Source organism: Equus asinus, chromosome X, assembly GCF_041296235.1.
Source record: "Equus asinus isolate D_3611 breed Donkey chromosome X, EquAss-T2T_v2, whole genome shotgun sequence".
In the NCBI taxonomy this organism is placed as follows: domain Eukaryota; kingdom Metazoa; phylum Chordata; class Mammalia; order Perissodactyla; family Equidae; genus Equus; species Equus asinus.
Window position 1 is genome coordinate 39,769,654 of NC_091820.1, and position 21,156 is coordinate 39,790,809.

Here is a 21,156-nt window from a genome sequence, read left to right on the forward strand (position 1 = left end):
TCCCATGGCCTAGTGGTTAAGTTCAGTACACTCTGCTTCCATGGCCCGGGCCTGGTTCCTGGGCACAGACCTACACCACTTGTCAGCAGCCACATTGTGGCAGTGACCCACATACAAAAGAGAGGAAGATTGGCACTCATGTTAGTTTAGGGCAAATCTTCCTCAGGAAAAAAAAAAAGCACTCAAAGACAAAACAAGGAAAATACATAATAGCATTGTGCAAAATGGTCTAAGATACACACTTTAGGATTCCCCTCCCTCCAAAAAAACACAGGACTACAAGGAGAAATTTCTTTAAAAATATAACATTTATTCTATCTTTTGATAATATAACAGCTGAAGTAGACAAAAAGACAAAAAATTGGAGTGAAGAAATCTTAATCATCAAACTAGATTGAAAAGTCCTAACGAGTAATCTGTACCTAACAGAGAATATAGTTTCTTTTCTTATATCCATGAAAGTTTTACAAAATTCAGCTGAGAATCTGGGCCACAAAGAAAATCTTGAGTAATTTTTACAAGTTCATATTCAACAGCTACATTCTTTGATCCTAGTAAATCCATAATGACAAAAAAGAAAGAAAGAAAATCAGCCAAACTACTTTAGCCAGTTAGAAACTAAGAAACTTTCCTCAATAGTTAGGATCAAAGTGAGAAATTAATTCTGAAGTTGCACAGTTCATATCGGAGTTTCTAAGATACAGCTGCATTCAGAGGAAACTGTACAGCCTCAAATCCTTTACTACAAAAAAAAGACTGAAAAACCAAAAATAATCAAGTTAAGCATTTGATTCAAGAGATTAGAAAAAGAACAACAAAATTAAGCAAACACATGAAAATGAAACAAATAAAAAAATCAAGAAATGGCAATTAATGAAAATGAAAGCTTAAATAAATAAAATAAATATAATCTTAGGGAGTATAAATAAAACAAACGCTAATCCTTTCAAACAATTATATGGATTAGCCCCTGGCAAATTTGATCAAATTGAAAAGAAAAAAAAAATACAATATTAGTAATAAAAAAGGAGATCTCGCACCAGATAGGTAGTAATATAAACTAGTTATAGTGGAATATGAGGTGTAAGTCTAGAGCAATATATGTAAACATTTAGGTAACATTTTAGGTGAAATATATGAGTCCCTGAGAAAAAAAGTAACTATGAAAAAATCCAGTAATGGATGATTGAGTATAGGAAAAATAAGAAAAGTAGTTTATCATTTGAGACATACCAGTACCCACAGGCAGCGTTACCAGACACACCTTCACAGGAGGCCTGGCTGGGGTGGGCAAAGGCAGACGTGGCCAAGATCCCAGTGCTCTTCTGGCAACCCTATAGGCATGACATGGGCATGACTGGATGAGGACTCAATGGACAGGGCAGGCTGGAAAAGGCAGACCCAGAGCAAGACGGTAGGGGAAGAAGGACAGAGCGTGATGGGCAGGGCTATGGGGAGATGGACAGACCAGGACTGGACTGGCAGGGGCCAAGGCTGACAGAAAGGGCTGGGACCTCGTGGGATGGTGAGGAGTGAAACAAGATGGGGGGGCAGGGGCATGATTGCCATGGCCCCTTGAATTTTCCTCAGTGTCCCAAAGTGGATTCATCAGGGAGGACTATTCCACACTCACCTGTCCCCCACCTCAACATTTTTCCAACATCTCTGGCCTGGGGAATACTAACAATTACACAAAAGTTGCTGAATTGGCTATGCACCAATCAGGTGCCAACTACATACCTGATGGCCTGAGATGGAGGACTGCAGGGAACAAGGGTCATTGGCTCCCCCTTTGTAAGGTCACATCTCCCCTAACAGAAGAAGATCCACCGAGCACTGAGTGGGGATCACTTCACAACCATCTCTGCATATGCACTGCAACCCCCTCCTAAGTACAGTTGCACTGTCACTCACCACCATCGGAGGTTTGGAATTGGGTTGTGGCCAGAGAGACAGGTTTAGGGGACATGAGGGGATATTAAAAGCTCTTGTTCTTCCTAAGTTTATTAACAAAACTCTGGACAGCGTGAGATGAGGGAAGGGCAGATCCCCTGGCCCCGCCTAGGTTCAGGGAAGAAGGAGACAGAGGGATGGAGGAATGGACAGGAACAGAGGGGAATTTTGAGGACCTCCCTCCCAAGGAGTACTAGACAGAGACAGGAGACCAAATGGTGAACAGAGAAGCACAAAGAAACTCTGAGATGCCCTGAGAAAGAAGTGGTTAGAGGAACAGGTGTGTGAGGAATTCATGGAGTGTCTCCCTTGCACAGGGTGTTGGGTACAGGACCTCAGTTGAGCAGGGCTCAGCTGTCTACTCTGGAGCGCAGGTCAGAAGTCAGCGGGTCATGCTGTATTGTCTGATGAAGCATCAAGGCCAGCAGCCCTGCCCGATTTGTCATAGCTGTGCGCACCTTGTTCTCCTGCTCTTCCAGCTCTTCCAGCTTGTGCAACTGTGGGAGGTGAGCATGAGAGGGGGATTCTAGGATCCTATCCTGCCCTCAGCCCCACCCAGCATTGTAGCCTACCGCACGAATGCGCTCTAGGTCCACCTCAGCACGCCTCAGCTTCTCCCAGCAGTAGTGGCGGTTGCACAGGATTTTGGGGAGGGCACAGAAATTGCCAGTGAGCTCAAAGACATTGTGCACTAGTGGGCAACCACACACCTCATCATCTGGTACCTGTGGGGAAGAATGAAGAACGATAAGGTACGGAGGAGGGTAGCAATGGAGGGTGATAAGGCAGCCATAATGAGAGGAATAGGAGAATGGAGTGCAGTCGTGCAGGAAGGAGAAGAATGGGGAGCGACCTGGCAGGGAGGAAGAGAGAAATTCAGTGATTAGATAGGGAAGAGGGGGCAAAAGGGAGATGACCAAACACGGAGGATGGAGGGGTTAAGTTAACCAAGCAGGGATGAAGGAATGGAGGTGATCGAGCAGGAAAGACAGAATAAAAGAAAAAGATCAAACAGGAAGGAGAGGAAGGATGGAGAGGAAGTCTGGCAGGGAGAAGTAGATGAATAGGGTTAGTAAGGCATGGAGGAGGCGAGGAATGAGGCAGGGAGGGTGGGAGAAGTGAGGGCTGGTTAAACAGGGAGGAAGGAAAGATTTAGGAGATGACAGGCAGGGAGAAGATGATTGGAGGCAGTGAGGCAGGGCAAATAAGAATGGAGGGAAGTCAGAAATTGAGGGAGAGAGGAATTGAGGGTGGCCATGCAGGGAGGGGAGGAATGTGAAGCGGTAAGGAAGGAGGTGAGACAGGAATGAAGGATGGTCAAGCAAGGAGAAGAGAAGAATGGGGAATGGTTATGCAATGAGGAGCAGAGCAACGGAGGGTGGTCAGGCAGAGTGGGAGAGTGAAATGTGGGTGGAGGGGGTCAGGCAAGGTGGATATGAATAAATAGCAGTCAGACAGAGAGAAAAGTAAGAATAGAGGTTGATGAGGCAGTGAGGAGTAGGGAATGGGGGCAGACAGGAAGGGAGGAGGAGACATACAGGGGTTGGTGAGGACATATGAAGGCAGTCAGGCAGAAGGAAGGAGGAAATAGGAGGCAATCAAGCAGAGAGGAAGAGAAAAATAGGGTAGTCAGGCAGGGAGGAGGGGAGGAATGGAGGGTGATGAAGTAGGGAAGGAAGAGTCTCACCTTAGGGTCCCTCGAGTGCTCAGGGCACAGCACCTGGAGTCGCTTACAGTACCTCTTACTCTGTGGGTCATAAACATCACAGAAGAGCCTTGTGGCCCTGGATGAAGTCGAAAGTGAAGTTCTAAGGGTCAAGAGGAGGGAGGTCCCACCCGTAACCCTGTTCAAACTTTGTCCCCAATCCTCCAACCCCCCTAACCTGCCCACCTTTGCCTATGAGCCCACCCACATCCTGCCACGATCTTGCCCACCATGCTCCTGACCCTGCTCACATCATGCCTTTGACCCTGACTAGCACCCACACTCACCCCTCAATGCAAGTGGGGTAAAAGGACCCGAAGGACGATTTGCACTCATACTGGAAAGAAAGAGTACAAATGGGAGGAACCGTGGATGTACACCACATGCCCTCCCATGACAAAGCCCCAAACAACATATTTGTCCCCTGTAAACTCTATGCTCCTGTCTGCCCAGCCAACGTCCCCCATCACCACTGGCTGATGCCCCAACTTTGGCCCTCATACTGGGGATGGAAGAAAAGCACAAATGGGTGGAGCCATGTGTGTGTGTTGTATTCCCTTCTACAACAAACATCCTGGCACCAAACCTTCCCCCGTCCCCATGGACCCCACCCAGCCAAAAACACCCTTGCCCCATCTGCCCCCAGCCAATTCCCCAACCTTGGCAAAGCAGCGCTCCATGTGGCGCAGGGCAATATGCCTACTGATGGGTTGCCCGCAGGAGACACAGAAGATCTGCAGGTTTATGCTGTTCCTCTCATCTTCGTTGCTCTGCACAGGATAGTGGAAGAGCCAGTGAAGCAGTGCAGAGTGGGGACGGGTAGGGCAAGATACCAGGTACCTCTCTGCTCCACCCCACCCATTCCTGATCACCTCCCCATCCTTGCACACAGCCTGCTGCTTGCCACGCAGAATGATGGCCTCAAGTTCATGGAAATGGCTCTCTGCATCCTTCAGTCGGATGTAGGTGTTCTGCTGCTCACGGTGGATGAGCTCAAGCATTTTCTTGCCATGCTCATCAGCAATGCAGGGGCTCTTCTGCCACTGCTGGATGCGTTGGGGCAGGATATTATAGATGCGGCTGGAAGGGCAGGCAGCAAGAAATGGAATGCGTTGGTGGAGATGTCAAAGGAAGAAGAAATGGATGAGTGACCGAATGGTGAATATACAGAATAATGAATGGTAAATGAGTGAATGTTGGTGAATGAGTGATTGAATGGTGGATAGATGGGTGGATGGGCTGGGTGGGCAAATGACTGTAAGGATGGATGAGTGAGTTGGTGGATGGGTAGTTCAATGGGTGGGTGGCTGTAAGAGTGGATGAATGGGTGGGTAGGTGGATGAATGGTGGGAGGATATATGGGTAGAGGGGATGGATGGACTTACAGATGGCATAGATCATGCCATCTTTATTCCCTGTTGCTTAACCTCCAGGTGCACTCACTCAGCTGCCAGCTTCATGCCACAGTCATCGGAGCAGTACTTGGAGCCTGGTCGGGTGGGATGCACACAGCCAGGTCCCAGGCACTGCCGCAGCAAGCCTGGGTCCTTGACATCTGTCTGCTCTGGGTGTTTCCTCTTGTCCATGAGCTTCTGCTTCTTCTCCTTCTGTGGGAGAAGCGTGGGCAGGGCAGGGGTAGGGGTGGGTCAATGTCAGCCCCCTAACCCTGGACCCCTTGCCCTGCATGCTGCCCCTGATCTCTGCCTCCATGCCCCCCCCCCATTCCACCATTTCCGTCACCTTCCACTCCACTTTTTTCTTCAAATTCTCCATTTTCTTCACTTTCACTGCCTTCTTCTGCAGTGCAGGATCCAGGAAAGGGAGCTCCTCAGTGTTACTCATCCAGGGCTGTAAGCCAGGAAAATGCTGACAGGTGTCTCCAAGTTGTTTCTTAAATGGTCTTTGGACACTCCCTGCCTCCTCTCTCCCCCGTTGCTCACCCTTCACTGTCTGCCTTCACTGTCACCATCCTTTTACCCAGGGGCCCTGTCATACACTCATCAGGCTTGGATTGCCAAAAGTCCCCTACACAAAAGTCCTAGTATAGGTTTCAGTCCTGAGGCAGGTCCTCTTCGGACAACAGCTGGAGTGTGGCTGTTGTCTCAGGTGCCTCCTTTACTGCCAATGGCATCGCCACCATCTGGTATTTATGGGACAGCCCTGGACTTCTGCAGTTGAGGCAGCTCTGGTTGAGTGGGCAGTACCCAGTGGGACCACGGCAAAGTCTCCAAGGGTATTACAGGCAAGAGCTGAGCTCGCACCAGCTCCGCTCCGCTCCACTCCCTCATCCACCCTGTGTCCTGGACTCACCAGAGACCAGAGATTACAAGTAGGGTTCCTGTGCTGGTGGGAGGAGGGCTCTGGGTCAGCACTAAGTGGATGGGGACAGGCTCACCCTGCCCCAACACTCCTGGCCTCAGCCTCTGGCCAACGCGGCTGGGGCCCACCACACCTGCTTGGATACACTAGGTATCCTGCCTGCCTGGGAATGACTTGCCCACCTTATCCAGACATACCTGACAGGTCCATCTGGCCCCACCTTGCCCACCTGAATGCATAAGGCCCTGCCTATCCGCCCAGAAAAGCTAGACTCCACCCCCTTACACTTGCTCCACTCAGCCTGCCCTGCCCTACCCTCCAGGACCTGCTACCCTGCTTGCCCTGCACCACGGACCCACAGAAGCCACCTTTGCCCAGCCCACCCAAAGACTCATAGTTTGGCCCCTCCACATGCTCTTCTCACCTTCATGCGCTGCCCAGTCCACATAATCTCTCCAGGCCCAGCACCCGACCCTGCTCTCTTGAACACACTCTATCTCGCCTTAAGCTCCTTGCCCTGTGGGCCCCATACACTGTACCAGGGCACACCCAGCCCCGCCACATGCCATGCCCCGCCCCCTTCCCAGATTCTCTCAGCCTCATATGCCCCTCTCCTCTTCCTGCATATACCAGGGTCTGTCTTACCTCCCACATGCTGAGCCATGCCAAGCCCTGTCCCCCTCCCCACTTGCACATGCCAAGCTGTGCCCTGTCTGCCCTCACTCACCTAGAATCATCTGTCAATCTTTATTCTGAAAAGTACTTCTACCTGTTCCCAGTAACACCAAGTAAAATACATAAGTATACAAATTTTTAAAAACATTCGTGGGCGTATAAATGCACAAACATGCAAACAAATCACTACTCAGTGATTAAAAGAGCAAGCACACACAGAGAAAGAATATACATGTTTTGAATAAGACAATTATCAATTAGAGAACTCATACTATTTTTAAGCTAGAGAGGCAATATTACTAACTGATCGTAGACTTAGCATTAAAGGAAGTCTAAACACATTCAAATTAATAAGCATCACACAGGGCACAGATAAGTTGCATTAGAAATTAATAAAAGGCTTAACTTTTGAAAATTGAAAAGGCACTTCTAAATAACTCTTGGTAAAAATAAAAATAACCGAAATTAGAAAATACTTAGAACTTAGGAGAAATGAAAACAATACATACCCAACTATGGTCTTAGATGGAACTTTAAGATGAGAATATTAGAAAAGAAGAAAGACGGAAATTACTGATCCGAGCATTCAACTCAATTTAGGACGAGTCCCTATCCTGACTCCAAGGGCCCCTATGATCAACCCCCAAATCCCTTTCACTGACCCCACATCCACCCCTCCAATCACAAAACCACAGGCCCTCGTCAAAGTCCTCGAAAACTACCTCAGCGCCCAGTTGGCGCCAAACCGGGGGAAGCTTCGTGAGCGGGTGCAGCGAGAAGGTGGCTAGAGGTACTTCCGGCTCTGGGATCAACTCTAGCCCTGCCCCTTCTTGACTGTGCAAGGTTTGCGCTTGCTCACGACCCCTGTGGAGTGGCTGTACCGCCTAAAGTTCAAAGAGTGTAGTTACCGAGAAACCATGTGGCTACACTACGTGCGCCGTCTGTGGAACGCCGCCACAGTCCTGCGTGGTTACGCTTGTCTCTTCTGACACCTGCATCTCACTGTTTCCTATATTGGAGTGATTGATCACTGCATTATTGTATATGGCAAGAAAATTGATCCCCCATCATTTCCAATTATTTTGAGTAATTTCATATTATTGCTATTTTACTATCTGCTATTATTTTAATCATGAAGTGGGCAATGAGAAAAACAAACAAAAACACATAAATCAATTTTTAAAAGTCAAGAAAGTAGAAAAAGATTTCTAGAAAGGGCAGGAAAAACAAAGTAAAACGTGAGAAAGTAGGAATAAATTCATATCTTAAGTTCATATTTTATTACATAATCAGTAATAAAAAATGGTTAATGGAGTAAACTCTCCAGTTAAAGTCAATGATTGTCATTTTGGATGAAAATTTACAAATACAGCCATATGCTGTTTATGCCAAACCTAGCAAATCATAAGTATACAGAACTGTTTGAAATAAAAGGATGGAAGAAAATTTGCCAGGCACATGCTAATCAAAATACAGCAAGGTCAGGTATATTAATATCAGACTAAAAAGACTAAGACAAAAAGTATCTATTGGGCTCGAAAGGGTCATTTCATAATGATTTAATTCACCATGAATATGTAAAAAATTCCAATCTTATACACAATTAAATGGTGTAAAATAAAGAAAAGTATATTAGAACAAAAGGTAAAATAGAAAAAAATATATTCTCATTGTGAAAGACTACAACCGCACTGCCCTTTTAATTCCCACAAACTCTTCAAGACCCAGCCTTGGCATCACGGTCTTGGAAGCTCTCTCTGCTTCCTTTCCATCTGGATGACCAGCCTCTTCTGTGTGAACTTATGGACTATAATAGAAAGCATGTTCCTTTTATTTTAATCTTGAAATTAAGAAGGAAATGGAGGCATTTCCTGAACCTCTCATAACTGTTTTGTGTCTGTCTTCCTCACTAGAAATGAGGGCAGGGACAATGTTGGCCTTGGTCACTGCTGGTTGCCCAGTGCCCAGTTTACTGCCTGGCACACAGGGATGTCCACTAGCCATTGGTGACCAAAGGAATGCATCACAGACCCTATCCCTCTGGTACTGTTGCAAAACGGCCAGTTACTGTAATCTATCTGGCTCAATATTATTCCTTGAAGATAAAAGGGAATATATTCTGTAATTTACACTACAGTTACCTTTAACTAATCATTGACAAGAAAAGCAAAGTTCAAAAAATGTTGAGATATGTCTGTTAAGAAACTATTTTCCCTGATTCAAGTGTGGCATCTAATGACAGTGTCCCCAGCTGTATCTTCACAGCTTACCTCAAACCCAGTTTAGGGGTTGGGGCAGGAGGTAAGAAATTCAAGCTGAACTCAAGCAGTCTGTGAACTCTAAAGAAAGTATTACCTTTCAATGGCCATGAAAGTTTATAAGCACTACTTGTGTCCAAGCTAATGTTTTAACCTCGCTTTGAATTATTTTCATTACTGTGGCCCACTCAAATGAGTCTTGGACAGCTTTTTGCTCTTCTTCACCTCTGACTTCAGACCTACTTCTCCAATGCCTCATGTCTCTTTACTGCTGTTTTCTTTCGTTCCCAATTCCACAGCCCTATTTCAGATTTCCCATGTTTTATATCATAACGAACTCCTGCGTCTGAGATGTGACTGGCCAATCCATCTTGCCTCCAGGGTTCTCTTCCCACAGGACCACAGTTGAAACAATATGTCACCATCCTCCTTGGGAATCTTCCCTGTGTTCAGAATCAGTTCTTCCGTTCTATGGCATGTCCTCCAAATTTCTCTATGACAGGGCCCCCTTTCCTATGACAGACAAGTCCTCTTCCCATGCCCTCCAGGTGTCAAAGACTCGGGGATATTCACTCTCTTGTCAATCCAGCATAGGCTTCCACATTCTGGGCCCTTGCTCAGGCCTGTTCTTCTCTTTTGCTAATTCCTGCTCACCCTTCAAGACTCAGCTTTGGCATCACCATCTGGGAATCACTTCCTTTCCAACTGAGTGACCTGCTTCTCTTCTGAATGTACTTGTGGGCATAGTTATAATAGTGAGTGGTGTTCCTTTTACTTTAATTTTGGAATTATGGAGGATGGGGAAGTGTTGCCTGTACCTCTCACATCTGTTTCATGTTTGTCTGTTTTCGCCTGTCAACATTCTGCTTGTCTTTCAAGGCTAAGCTCAGATGCCCACCCAACTGGGAAGCATTCCCCAAACCCCTGGTCCTGCTTCTTCAGTTTTCCCACAGCACTTCTGTCATTCTGCTTTGTGTCACTGTGTGGATTGCAGGTTTCTCTCCTCTACCAGATGGTTAAGGCAAAGCTGGAGTGTGAATGCCCTGAGTCCCAGCCCAGTGCTCCTACAACAGTTGCTGGTGATTCTTGACTTACTGCTTTGGTCTCTTCTGACTTCCCAGATACACTAGATACTACGTACTTTGTGAAAGAAAGAGCATATCCTTAGAGACAAACACTAGATTGGCCATTCAGATGGGATGGAGCAAGAACATGAACCAGCCCTGGAATGGACACTCTAAAATTTAACTTTTCTCTGCAGACTGTTTCTGTATTTATAATTTTGGTTTTTATGACATCCAAAATATCAATATTTTCTGTTGTGGATCATGCTTTGAGTGTCATATCTAAAACTCTCTGCCTGGCCCAAGGTCACGAAGATTTTCTCCTGTATTTTCTTCCAGAAGTTTTTTTTAATATGTCAAGCACCTTTAATTCAACTTTTTTTAACTCTATTGAGGTCATATTGGTTTATGACATTGTGTAAATCTCAGGTGTACATTATTATATTTCAGTTTCTGTATAGACTGCATCATGTTCACCACCAATAGTCTAGCTTTTATCCATCACCATACATGTGTGCCCCTTTATCCCATCGCTCTCCCCCCACCCCCTTTTCCTCTGGTAACCACTAATCTGTTCTCCTTATCTGTTTGTTTATCTTCCACATATAAGTGAAATCATATGGTATTTGTCTTTCTCTGTCTGACTTATTTGGCTTAGCATAATACCCTTAAGGTCCATCCATGTTGTCACAAATGGCATGATTTTGTCTTTTTTTATGGCTGAGTAGCGTACCATTGTATATATATACCACATCTTCCTTATCCATTCTTCCATTGATGAGCACTTGGGTTGCTTCCATGTCTTGGCTGTTGTGAATAACGCTGCAATGAACATAGGGGTGAATAAATCTCTTTGTATTGTTGATTTCATGTTCTTTGGATAAATATCCAGTAGCGGGATAGCTGGGTCATATGGTATTTCTATTTTTAATTTTTTGAGGAATCTCCATACTGTTTTCCATAGCGGCTGTACCAGTTTGCATTCCCACCAGCAGTGTATGAAGTTTCCCTTTTCTGCACATCCTCTCCAACACTTGTTATTTTTTGTCTTTTCAGTAATAGCCATTCTGACAGGTGTGAGGTGATATCTCATTGCAGTTTTGATTTGCATTTCCCTAATAATTAGTGATGTTGAACATCTTTTTATGTGCCTGTTGGCCACCTGTATATCTTCTTTGGAAAAATGTCTGTTCATATCCTCAGCCCATTTTTGGATCAGGTTGTTCATTTTTTTGCTGTTGGGTTGTATGAGTTCTTTATATATTTTGGAGATTAACCCCTTGTTGGATATATGATTTGCAAATAGTTCTCCCAGTTGGTGGGTTGTCTTTTCGTTTTGCTGATGGTTTCCTTTGTTGTGCAGAAGCTTTTTAGTCTGATGTAGTCCCATCTGTTTATTTTTTTCTTTTGTTTCCCTTGCCCCAGTAGACATGGTATCCGAAAAGATACTGCTAAGACCAATCTCAAAGAGTATGTTGCCTGTATCTTGTTCTAGAGGTTTAAGGTTTCAGGTCTTACATTCAAGTCTTTAATCCATTTTGAGTTAATTTTTGTGTGTGCTGTAAGGTAATGGTCTAATTTCATTCTTTTGCTGTGGCTTTTCAGTTTTCCCAACACCATTTATTGAGGGCATTTTCCTTTCTCTGTTGTATGTTCTTGGCTCCTTTGTCAAAGATTAGCTATCCATAGATGTGTGGTTTTATTTCTGGGCTCTCAATTCTGTTCCATTGATCTATGTGTCTGTTCTTGTGCCAGTACCAAGCTGTTTTAACTGCTATAGCTTTGTAGTATAATTTGAATCTAGGGAGTGTGATACTCCCAACTTTGTTCTTTTTTTTTTTTATCAGGATTGTTTGGCTATTCAGGGTCTTTTGTTCCATTTTAGGATTCTTTGTTTTATTTTCATGAAGAATGTTATTGGGATTGCGTTGAATCTGTAGATTGCTTTAGGTAATACGGACATTTTAACTATGTTTATTCTTCCAATACATGTGCATGGAATATCTTTCCATTTCTTTATGTCTTCAATTTCTTTCAGTAATGTCTTCTAGTGTTCAATGTATAGGTCTTTCACCTCCTTGGTTAAATTTATTCCTAGTTATTGTATTCTTTTTGTTGTGACTGTAAATGGGATTGTATTCTTGACTTTTCTTTCTGCTAGTTTGTTATTAATGTATAGAAATGCAACTGATTTTTGTTGTTTATTTTGTACCCTGCAACTTTACTGTATTTGTTGATTATTTCTAATAGTTTTCCAATGGATTCTTTAGGATTTTCTATAGATAAAATCATGTCGTCTGCAAGGAGCAAGAGTTTCACTTTTTCATTGCCTATGTGGATACCTTTTATTTCTTTTTCTTGCCTAATTGCTCTGGCTAAAACTTCCAATACCATGTTGAATAAGAGTGATGAGAGTGGGCATTCTTGTCTTGTTCCTGTTCTCAGAGGAATGGCTTTCAGTTTTTCACCATTAAGTATGATGATGGCTGTGGGTTTGTCATATATGACCTTTATTATGTTGAGGTACTTTCCTTCTGTACACATTTTGTTGAGAGTTTTTATCAAAAATGGATGTTGGATCTTGTCAAATGCCTCCTTTGCATCTGTTGTGATGATCATATGATTTTTATTCTTCATTTTGTTAATGTGGTGTATCTCATTGATTGATCTGTGGATGTTGAACCATCCTTGCCTCCCTGGAATAAATCCCACTTGATCATGGTCTATTATCTTTTACTGTATTGTTGTATTTGATTTGCTAACATTTTGTTGAGGATTTTTGCATCTATGTTCATCAGCAATATTGGCCTATAATTTTCCTTTTTTTGTGTTGTCCTTCTCTGGTTTTGGTATCAGGGTAATGTTGGCCCTGTAAAATGAGTTAGGAAGCATCCTGTCCTCTTCAATTTTTTGGAATAATTTGAGAAGGATAGGAATTAAATCTTCTTTGAATTTTTGGTAGAATTCTCCAGAGAAGCCATCTGGTCCTTGACTTTTGTTTCTTGGGAGATTTTTTATTACTATTTCAATCTCTTTGTTTGTGATTGGTCTGTTCATATTCTCTATGTCTTCTTGATCCAGTTTTGGGAAGTTGTATGATTCAAAGAATTTATCCTGTTTGTCTAGGTTATCCAGTTTGTTGGCGCATAGCTTTTCATAGTATTCTTTTATAATCCTTTGTATTTCTGTCATGCCTGTTGTAATTTCTCCTTTTTCATTTCTGATTTTATTTATTTGAGTCTTCTCTCTTTTTCTCTTAGTGAGTCTGGCTAAGGGTTTGTCAATTTTGTTTTTTTTAAGATTTTATTTTTTTTCCTTTTTCCCCCTAAAGCCCCTTGGTACATAGTTGTATATTCTTAGTTGTGGGTCCTTCTAGTTGTGTCATGTGGGACACCACCTCAGCGTGACTCGACGAGTGGTGCCATGTCCACGCACAGGATTCAAATCGATGAAACACTGGGCCACCTGAAGTGGAGAGTGCGAACTTAATCACTCGGCCACACACAGGGCTGGCCCCTCAATTTTGTTTATCTTCTCAGAGATCCAGCTCTGTTTCACTGATCCTTTCTATTGTTTTTTTTTTTTTTAGTCTCTATTTTGTTTATTTCTGCTCTTATTTTTATCATTTCCTTCCTTTTACTGACTTTATTCTTCTTTTTCTAGTTCTTTTAGGTATAATGTAAGTTTGTTTATTTGAGATTTTTCTTGCTTCTTGAGTTAGGCCTGTATTGCTAATGTTCTATATATTTCTATTAATCTGGTCTAGTGTTTCATTTAAGGCCGCTGTTTCTTTGTTGACTTTCTGTCTGGATGATCTATCCATTGATGTAAGTCAGGTGTTGAAGTCCCCTATTATTCTTGTGTTGCTGTCAATTTCTCCCTTTAGGTCTGTTAATAGTTGCTTTATATGCTTTGGTGCTCCTGTGTTAGGTGCATATATATTAATAAGTTTTATGCCTTCTTGGTGGAATGTCCCTTTTATCATTATGTAATGCCCATCTTTGTCTCCTGTTATCATTTTATCTTGAACTCTGCTTTGCCTGATATAAGTGTGGCTACACCCACTTTCTTTTGCTTGCCATTTCCTTGGAGTACCATCTTCCACCCCTTCACTCTGAACCTATGTTTGTCTTTAGAGCTGAGATGGGTTTCTTAGAGGTAGCATATTGTTGGACCTTCTTTTTTAATCCATCCAGCCACTCTGTGTCTTTTTTTTTCTTTTTAAGATTTTATTTTTTTCCTTTTTCTCCCCAAAGCCCCCCAGTACATAGTTGTATATTCTTAGTTGTGGGTCCTTCTAGTTGTGGCATGTGGGACACCGCCTCAGCGTGGCTTGATGAGCAGTGCCATGTCCACGCCCAGGATTTGAACTGATGAAACACTGGGCCACCTGCAGTGGAGCACGTGAACTTAAGCACTCGGCCATGGGGCCAGCCCCCACTCTGTGTCTTTTGATTGGTGAATTCAATCCATTTACATTTAGAGTGATTATTGTTATATGAGAGCTTAATACTGCCATTTTGTCTTTTGTTTTCTGGTTGTTCTATATTTCCATTGTTCCTTTTTCCCTGTATTTCTTTTTGCTCTCCTTCTTCTTCTCCCCAAAGCCCCCCAGTACATAGTTGTATATTCTAGTTGTAGTTCCTTCGAGTTGTGGCATGTGGGATGCTGCCTCAGCACGGTCTGATGAGCGGTTCCATGTCTGCACCCAGGATCCTAACCAGCAAAACCCTGGGCCACCAAAGCAGAGCACATGAACTTAACCACTCATCCAGGGGGCCAGCTCCCCTTTTGTCCTCTTTTTCCTTGTATTTCTGTTTGCCATTTAGTTTGGTGGTTTTCTGTGATGGTTTTCTCAGTTTTTTCTTTATTTATGATTTATGACTCTGCTCTGATTTTTTGTTTTGTGGTTACCATGAGGTTTGTATAAAAGACCTTATAGATGAGATAGTCTTTTTTCTGATAGCCTCATATCTCCATTAGCCTATGCAGGTTCCATCCCTTTTTTCTTCTCCTTCTATGTTTTTGTTGTCACAAATTATTCTTTTTTGTGTTGTGAGTTTGTGACCAAATCAAAGTGTTTATAGTTATTTTTGATGCTTTCTTTCCCTTTATCTTTTATGTTATAATCAAGTGTTTACTACCCTATTCTGATACAGAGCTGCAATTTTCTGATTTTCTCTATCTATTTATCTCCTTGCTCAAATCTTTTTAAACCTTTGTCTTTTTGTTTCAGGCAGGAGGGCTCCCTTCAACATTTTTTATAATGCAAGTCTAGTGGCAATGAACTCCCTCAGCTTTTGTTTGTCTAGGAAAGCTTTTATTTCTCCTTCATAACTGAAGGATAATTTTGCTGGATAGAGTATTCTTGGCTGATAGTTTTTGTCTTTCAGTATTTTGAATATATCACTCCACTCTCTCTTAGCCTTTAGAGTTTCTGCTGAGAATTCCACTGAAAGCCTGATGGGGGTTCCTTTGTAGGTTATTGTCTTCTCTCTTGTTGCCATTAATATTTTTTCTTTGTCATTGACTTTTGATAGTTTTAATATTATATGTCTCAGAGAAGGTCTTTTTGCATTGATGTAATTAACAGTTCTATTAGCTTTGTGTACTTGCATATCCAGTTCTTTCCCCAGGTTTGGGAAGTTCTCAACTATTATTTCTTTATAAGTTTTACAATTTTATATTTTACCTATAGGTCTATGATCTGTTTGAATTAATTTTTGTATAAATGTGAGGTGTAGGCTGAGGTTCATCTAGTTTTTTGTGTTTTTTGGAGTTTTTAAAAATATGGATATTGAATTGCTCCAGAATCATTTATTGAAAAGATAATCTCTTCTCCATTGAAATTACTTTGCCCTTTATTAAAAAATCAGTTGACTAGAGGAGGATTCTGAAAAGGTGAAGGAGTAGGAAGCACCTGAAGTCTGTCTCCCACCTATACAACAATTGCACTGGCAGAATCTGTCTGGTGTAACTATTTTGGAACTCTGAAGAAGAGAGAAGGGGCAGAGAGGATATTTAAGGAAACAATGTCCAAAAACTTCCTAAATTTGATGAAATATATGAATATAAACATCCAAGAAGCTCAACAAACTCTAAGTAGAATTTAATCAAAGACATCTACACCAAGACACATTATAAACAAACCATCAAAAGACAAAGACAAGGAATTTTGAAGGCAGCAAGAGAGAAGTGATTCATCACATACAAGGGATCCTCAATAAGATCATTAGCATACTTCTCATCAGAAACTCTGGAGGCCAGAAGGCATTAGGATGATATAGTCAAAACTAAAAGAAAAAAACTGTCAACAAAGAAGTCTATACCCAGAAAAATTGTCCTTCAAATGAGGGAGAAATTAAGACAATCCAAGATAAACAAAACCTGACAGAGTTCATTACCACTAGTCCTTTCCTGTGAGAAATGTTAAAGGGAGTCTTGCATGTTGAAATGAAAGAACAATAGACAGTAACTCAAAGCCGTATGAAGAAACAAAGATCTCAGTAAAGGTAAATACATGAGCAATTATAAACGCTATTATTATTGTAACAATGGTGTGTAATGATGCTTTATGTTTTCTACATGATTTAAGAGACTAATATGTTAGAAATACAATTACTAATCTAGAAGCTAGTATTATTGTAACTTTTGTATGTAACTCCACATTTTGTTTTCTACATAATTTAACTAATGCATTTTAAAAAATTATTAGCTTAAGTTTTTGAACACACAATGCATAAAAATGTAATTTTGTGACATCAACAAGTGAAAGAGTTGTGGATGGAGCTGTTAAAGGAGAAGTCTCTGTATATTATTGAAATTAAGCTGGTATAAATTCAAATTAGAGCATTATAACTTTCAGATGCTAAATGAAACCCCCATAGTAGTCACAAGGAAAATAGTTATAGAATATACACAAAAGGAAATGAGAAAGGAATTTAAAAGTTTCACTACATAAAAACAACTAAACAGAAAAGAGGACAGTAATTCAGGAAATGAGGGCTAAAAAGCTATAAAACACATAAAAAACAAATAGCAAAATGGCAGAAGTCCCTCCTCATCAGCAACAATTTTAATGTAAATGGATTAAATTCTCCAATCAAAAGACAGAGATTGGCAGAATGGATTTAAAAAAAAAAAACCATGACCCAACTATATGCTGTTTACAAAGACTCATTTTAGATCCAAAAACACTAATAAGCTGAGGGTGAAAGGACGTAAAAGGACATTCCATGAAATAGTAACCAGAAGAAAGCAGGGGTGGCTATGCTAATATCAGACAAAATAGACTTTAAATTTTAAAAAGTTAACAGGAGACAAAGAAGAACATTATATATTAATAAAAGGTTCAATACAGCAAGAATACGTAACAATTATAAACATTTAAACACCTAATAACAGATCACCAAAATATATGAAACAAAAATTGACAGAATTTGAAGGAGAAAAGGCTAGTTCTACAACAATAGTTGCAGACTTCAATACCCCACTTTCAATAATGTGTAGAACAATCAGATAGAAGATAACTAAGGAAAAAAAGGATATGAACAACACAAAATAAATAAAAAGTGATCTAGGTTTAATGCAATCCCTATTAAACTCCCAATAATGCTTTTTGCAGAAATAAAAAGAACTCATCCTAAAAGTAATATGGAATCTGAAGGGACCTTGAAAAGCCAAAGCAATCTTGAAAAAGAAGAAGAAGACTGAAGGATTCACACTTCCTGATTTCAAAACTTACTCCAAAACTATAGTAATCAAAACAGTGTGCTACTGGCATAAAGACAAACATATACACCAATGGAATAGAATAGATAGTCCAGAAATAAACTCTCATGTACATGGTCAAATGATTTTTGAGAAGGCTGTCAAGTCCATTCAATGGGGTAAAACAGTCTTTTCAACAAATGGTGCTGGGAATACTGGATATCCACATGCAAAAGAATGAAGTTGGATCCTTACCTAACACCATATACAAAAATTAACTCAAAATAGATCCATGACATAAATATAAGATCTAAAACTCTTAGAAGAAAACATAGGGCAAAATCTTCACAACATTGGATTTGGCAATGATTTTTTGGATATGACACCAAAAGTACAGGCAACAACAGAAAAAATTGACAAATTGAACTGCATGAAAATTTTAATGTTTTGTGCATCAAAAGACACTATCAAGGAGCTGGCTTGGTGGTATAGTGGTTAAGTTCACGTCCTCCACTTTGGTGGCCTAAGGTTCACAGGTTTGCATCCCGAGTGCAGACCTACACACCGCTCATCAAGCCATGCTGTGGTGGTGTCCCACATACAAAATAGAGGAAGATTGGCATGGATGCCAGCTCAGGGACAACCTTCCTCAAGAAAAAAGAGGAAGATTAGCAACAGATGTTAGCTCAGGGTCAATCTTCCTCACCAAAAAAGAAAGGAAGGAAGGCGGGAAGGCAAGAAGAAAAAAAGAAAGAATTTTTTTTAAAAAGACACTATCAACAGGGTAAAAAAGGCAACCCACAGAATGAGAGAAAATATTTGCAAATCATACATCTGATAAGGGATTAACATCCAGAATATATAGAGAATTCCTAAAACTCAACAACAATTTGAAACAACCAATTCAAAAATGGAAAAGAGCTTGAATAGATATTTCTCCAGAGAAGATATACAAATGGTCAATAAGCACATGCAAAGATGCCCAACATCACTAATCATTAAAGAAATCCAAATGAAACCTACAATGTGATACTACCTCATACCCATTAGGATGGCTACTATCAAAAGAAAGAAAATAACTAACGTTAGCAAAGATGTGGAATAATTGGAACTCTTGTGCACTGTTAGTAAGAATGTAAACTGTACAGCTGCTATGGAAAACAATACAGCAGTTTCTCAAAAAATTAAAAATGGAATTACCATATGATCCAGCTATTCCACTTCTGGGTATATACTCAAAAGAATTGAAAGCAGGGTCTCAAAGAGATGCTTGTACTCTTATGTTCATAGCAACTCTTTGTAAGAGCTGTAATTCTGTTCTGCCCCTTCCAGTACCAGGAATGTGGCCTTTTCAAGTCTGCCACTGAACTGGGGAGTAGGGGGTGGCAGTAGAGTAAGTTAAAATGCCAGAGAGCTAACTGTTCTTACTGAGATTTGGCAGATTTTCTTGACTACATGCTTTTTGGGTTGCTGTAAACCTTTGGTTAATTTCCAGAGTGGTGAAAAATTTTATTTTGACAATATTTGCCAGTTTTTTCATGCTTTTATTGAGGGTAAAACTTTCAGAAGTCTTTGCTCCTCCATCTTTGCTTATATCACTCCCTTTTATCCTTTTTAATATCTTTAGGATCTGCGGTGATTTCACCTCTGTTATTCTTAACATTAGTGACTAGTGTCTTCTCTCTTTTTTCCCTGGTCAATCTGGCTGGAGGTTTTACAATTTTATTGATCTTCTCAAAGAACCAGCTTCTGGTTTCATTTATTTTCTCTATTGGTTTTCTGGTTTCTATTTCACTTATTTTTGCTCTGATCTTTATTAATCTCTTTCCTCTGATTACCTTAGTTTTAATTTGCTCTTATGGCTTTAGTTTCTAAAAAAGGAAGCTGAAATCCACTGCTTTAAGAGCTTTCTTATTTTCTTCTTTTTTTTTTAAGATTGGCACTTGCATTAACACCTGTTGCCAATATTTTTTTCTTCTTTTTTTTCTTCTTCTTCTTCTCCCCAAAGACCCCCAGTACATAGTTGTATATTCTAGTTCTGACTGCCTCTAGTGGTGCCATGTGGGATGCCACCTCAACACAGCCTAATGAGTGGTGCCATGTCCACGCTCAGGATCCAAACCAGCAAAACCCTGGGCCACCAAAGCAGAACGTGTGAACTTAACCACTTGGCCACAGGGCCGGCCCCCTTATTTCCTAATATGAGTGTTTGGTGCTATAAATTTACCTCTAAGCACTTCTTTAACTGCATCCCAATATTTTTGATATGTTGTGCTTTCATTTTCATTTAGGTCAAAATACCCTGTAGTTCCAATTTTTATTTCTTCCTTCCTTACTCTATCGATTATTTAGAAGTATGTAATTTAGTTTCAAAACATTTGAGGATTTATAGTCTATCTTGGTAAGTGGGTTAGGGGTGCTCTTGTAAAGGAAGTGTATTCTGCTGATGGTTGGCATGTTCTATAAATGTCAATGGGGGCAAGTTGGTTGATAGTGTTATCCAAGTCTCCTATATCCTTACTTATCCTTACTTATCTTCTGTCTACTTCTCCTAATGATTATTGGGAGAGGGGTATGGAAATATAAGACTGTATTGTGGATTTATCTATTTCTCTTTGAAGTTCTATCAGGTTTTTCTTGACATATTTTGAAGCTCTGTTATTAGATTCCTAAACATCCTGGATTGTTATGTCCTTTTGATGAATTGATCCCTTTATTACAGAATGACCCTGTCAAGAGAAAAAAAATGTGACTCAAATAGTGTTTAAAGATTATACTCAACTGATGTGCATCAGTTAGAAACTTAAGAACAATAAATTCCCCAAGCCAAAGTAGGATTAGTTTATATAGGGCAAGAAGAGGGGTATGTCCCAGGTTGCAATTTTCCTTATCTGGAACTGCTGAAAACTTGTGGTTGGAACTGTTGAGAGACTGTTCCAGTTTCTCATGCCCTTTGCTCAGTATGATTGGTATGATTCATGCCTGAAGCTCTTACAACAGTTCTTTGAGAGCTGTTTTTGTAATCCTTAAGATTTTTCAAGGCTCAGGAAAGGAGGATATTGCAAAAAGGGGGAGGGAGAAGAAAAAAAAGGATAGGATACAGAGATTGAAACAAGAAAACCTTGAATCTGTTTTAATCTTTTAGAGCCTTTCCTCTTGGCCTAGATGAACTCCTTTCTTCAATGGCTAAGTCTACTGGGAGACTTGTACAGAGTCTGAATAAGGTACAAAGTCTGAAAAGTACAGAGATGAATAAGGCTCAAGAATCAATTTAAGAAGGCCCCCATAGTGAGTCGGAGGGGCAGTTGGTTCTTTGGTATTTTGTTCCTTAATCATAGCTAGCATCATCTGTTTGGACAGGACAGTACTGCTGGTCTTAATTAGACATGACAGAATTCATTTGATTAGGGATACCTCTATCAGGAGAAAAAGAAACAGCTCCTTGTCCTTTGGGGAAAAAAAATATCTTCAG

General features: G+C 41.0%; 1 protein-coding gene across 1 annotated transcript; it reads right to left on the minus strand.

The window, feature by feature from the left end:
* Positions 1 to 2,303: 2,303 nt before the first annotated feature.
* On the minus strand, positions 2,304 to 5,789 carry LOC106847980 (CXXC-type zinc finger protein 1-like). The gene is given in 10 exon segments (XM_070501753.1): positions 2,304 to 2,450; positions 2,526 to 2,678; positions 3,641 to 3,737; positions 3,946 to 3,995; positions 4,318 to 4,428; positions 4,531 to 4,738; positions 5,102 to 5,265; positions 5,399 to 5,506; positions 5,606 to 5,612; positions 5,656 to 5,789. Coding segments are annotated over 10 exon segments (1,179 nt in total).
* Between the last annotated feature and the right edge of the window lie 15,367 nt (positions 5,790 to 21,156).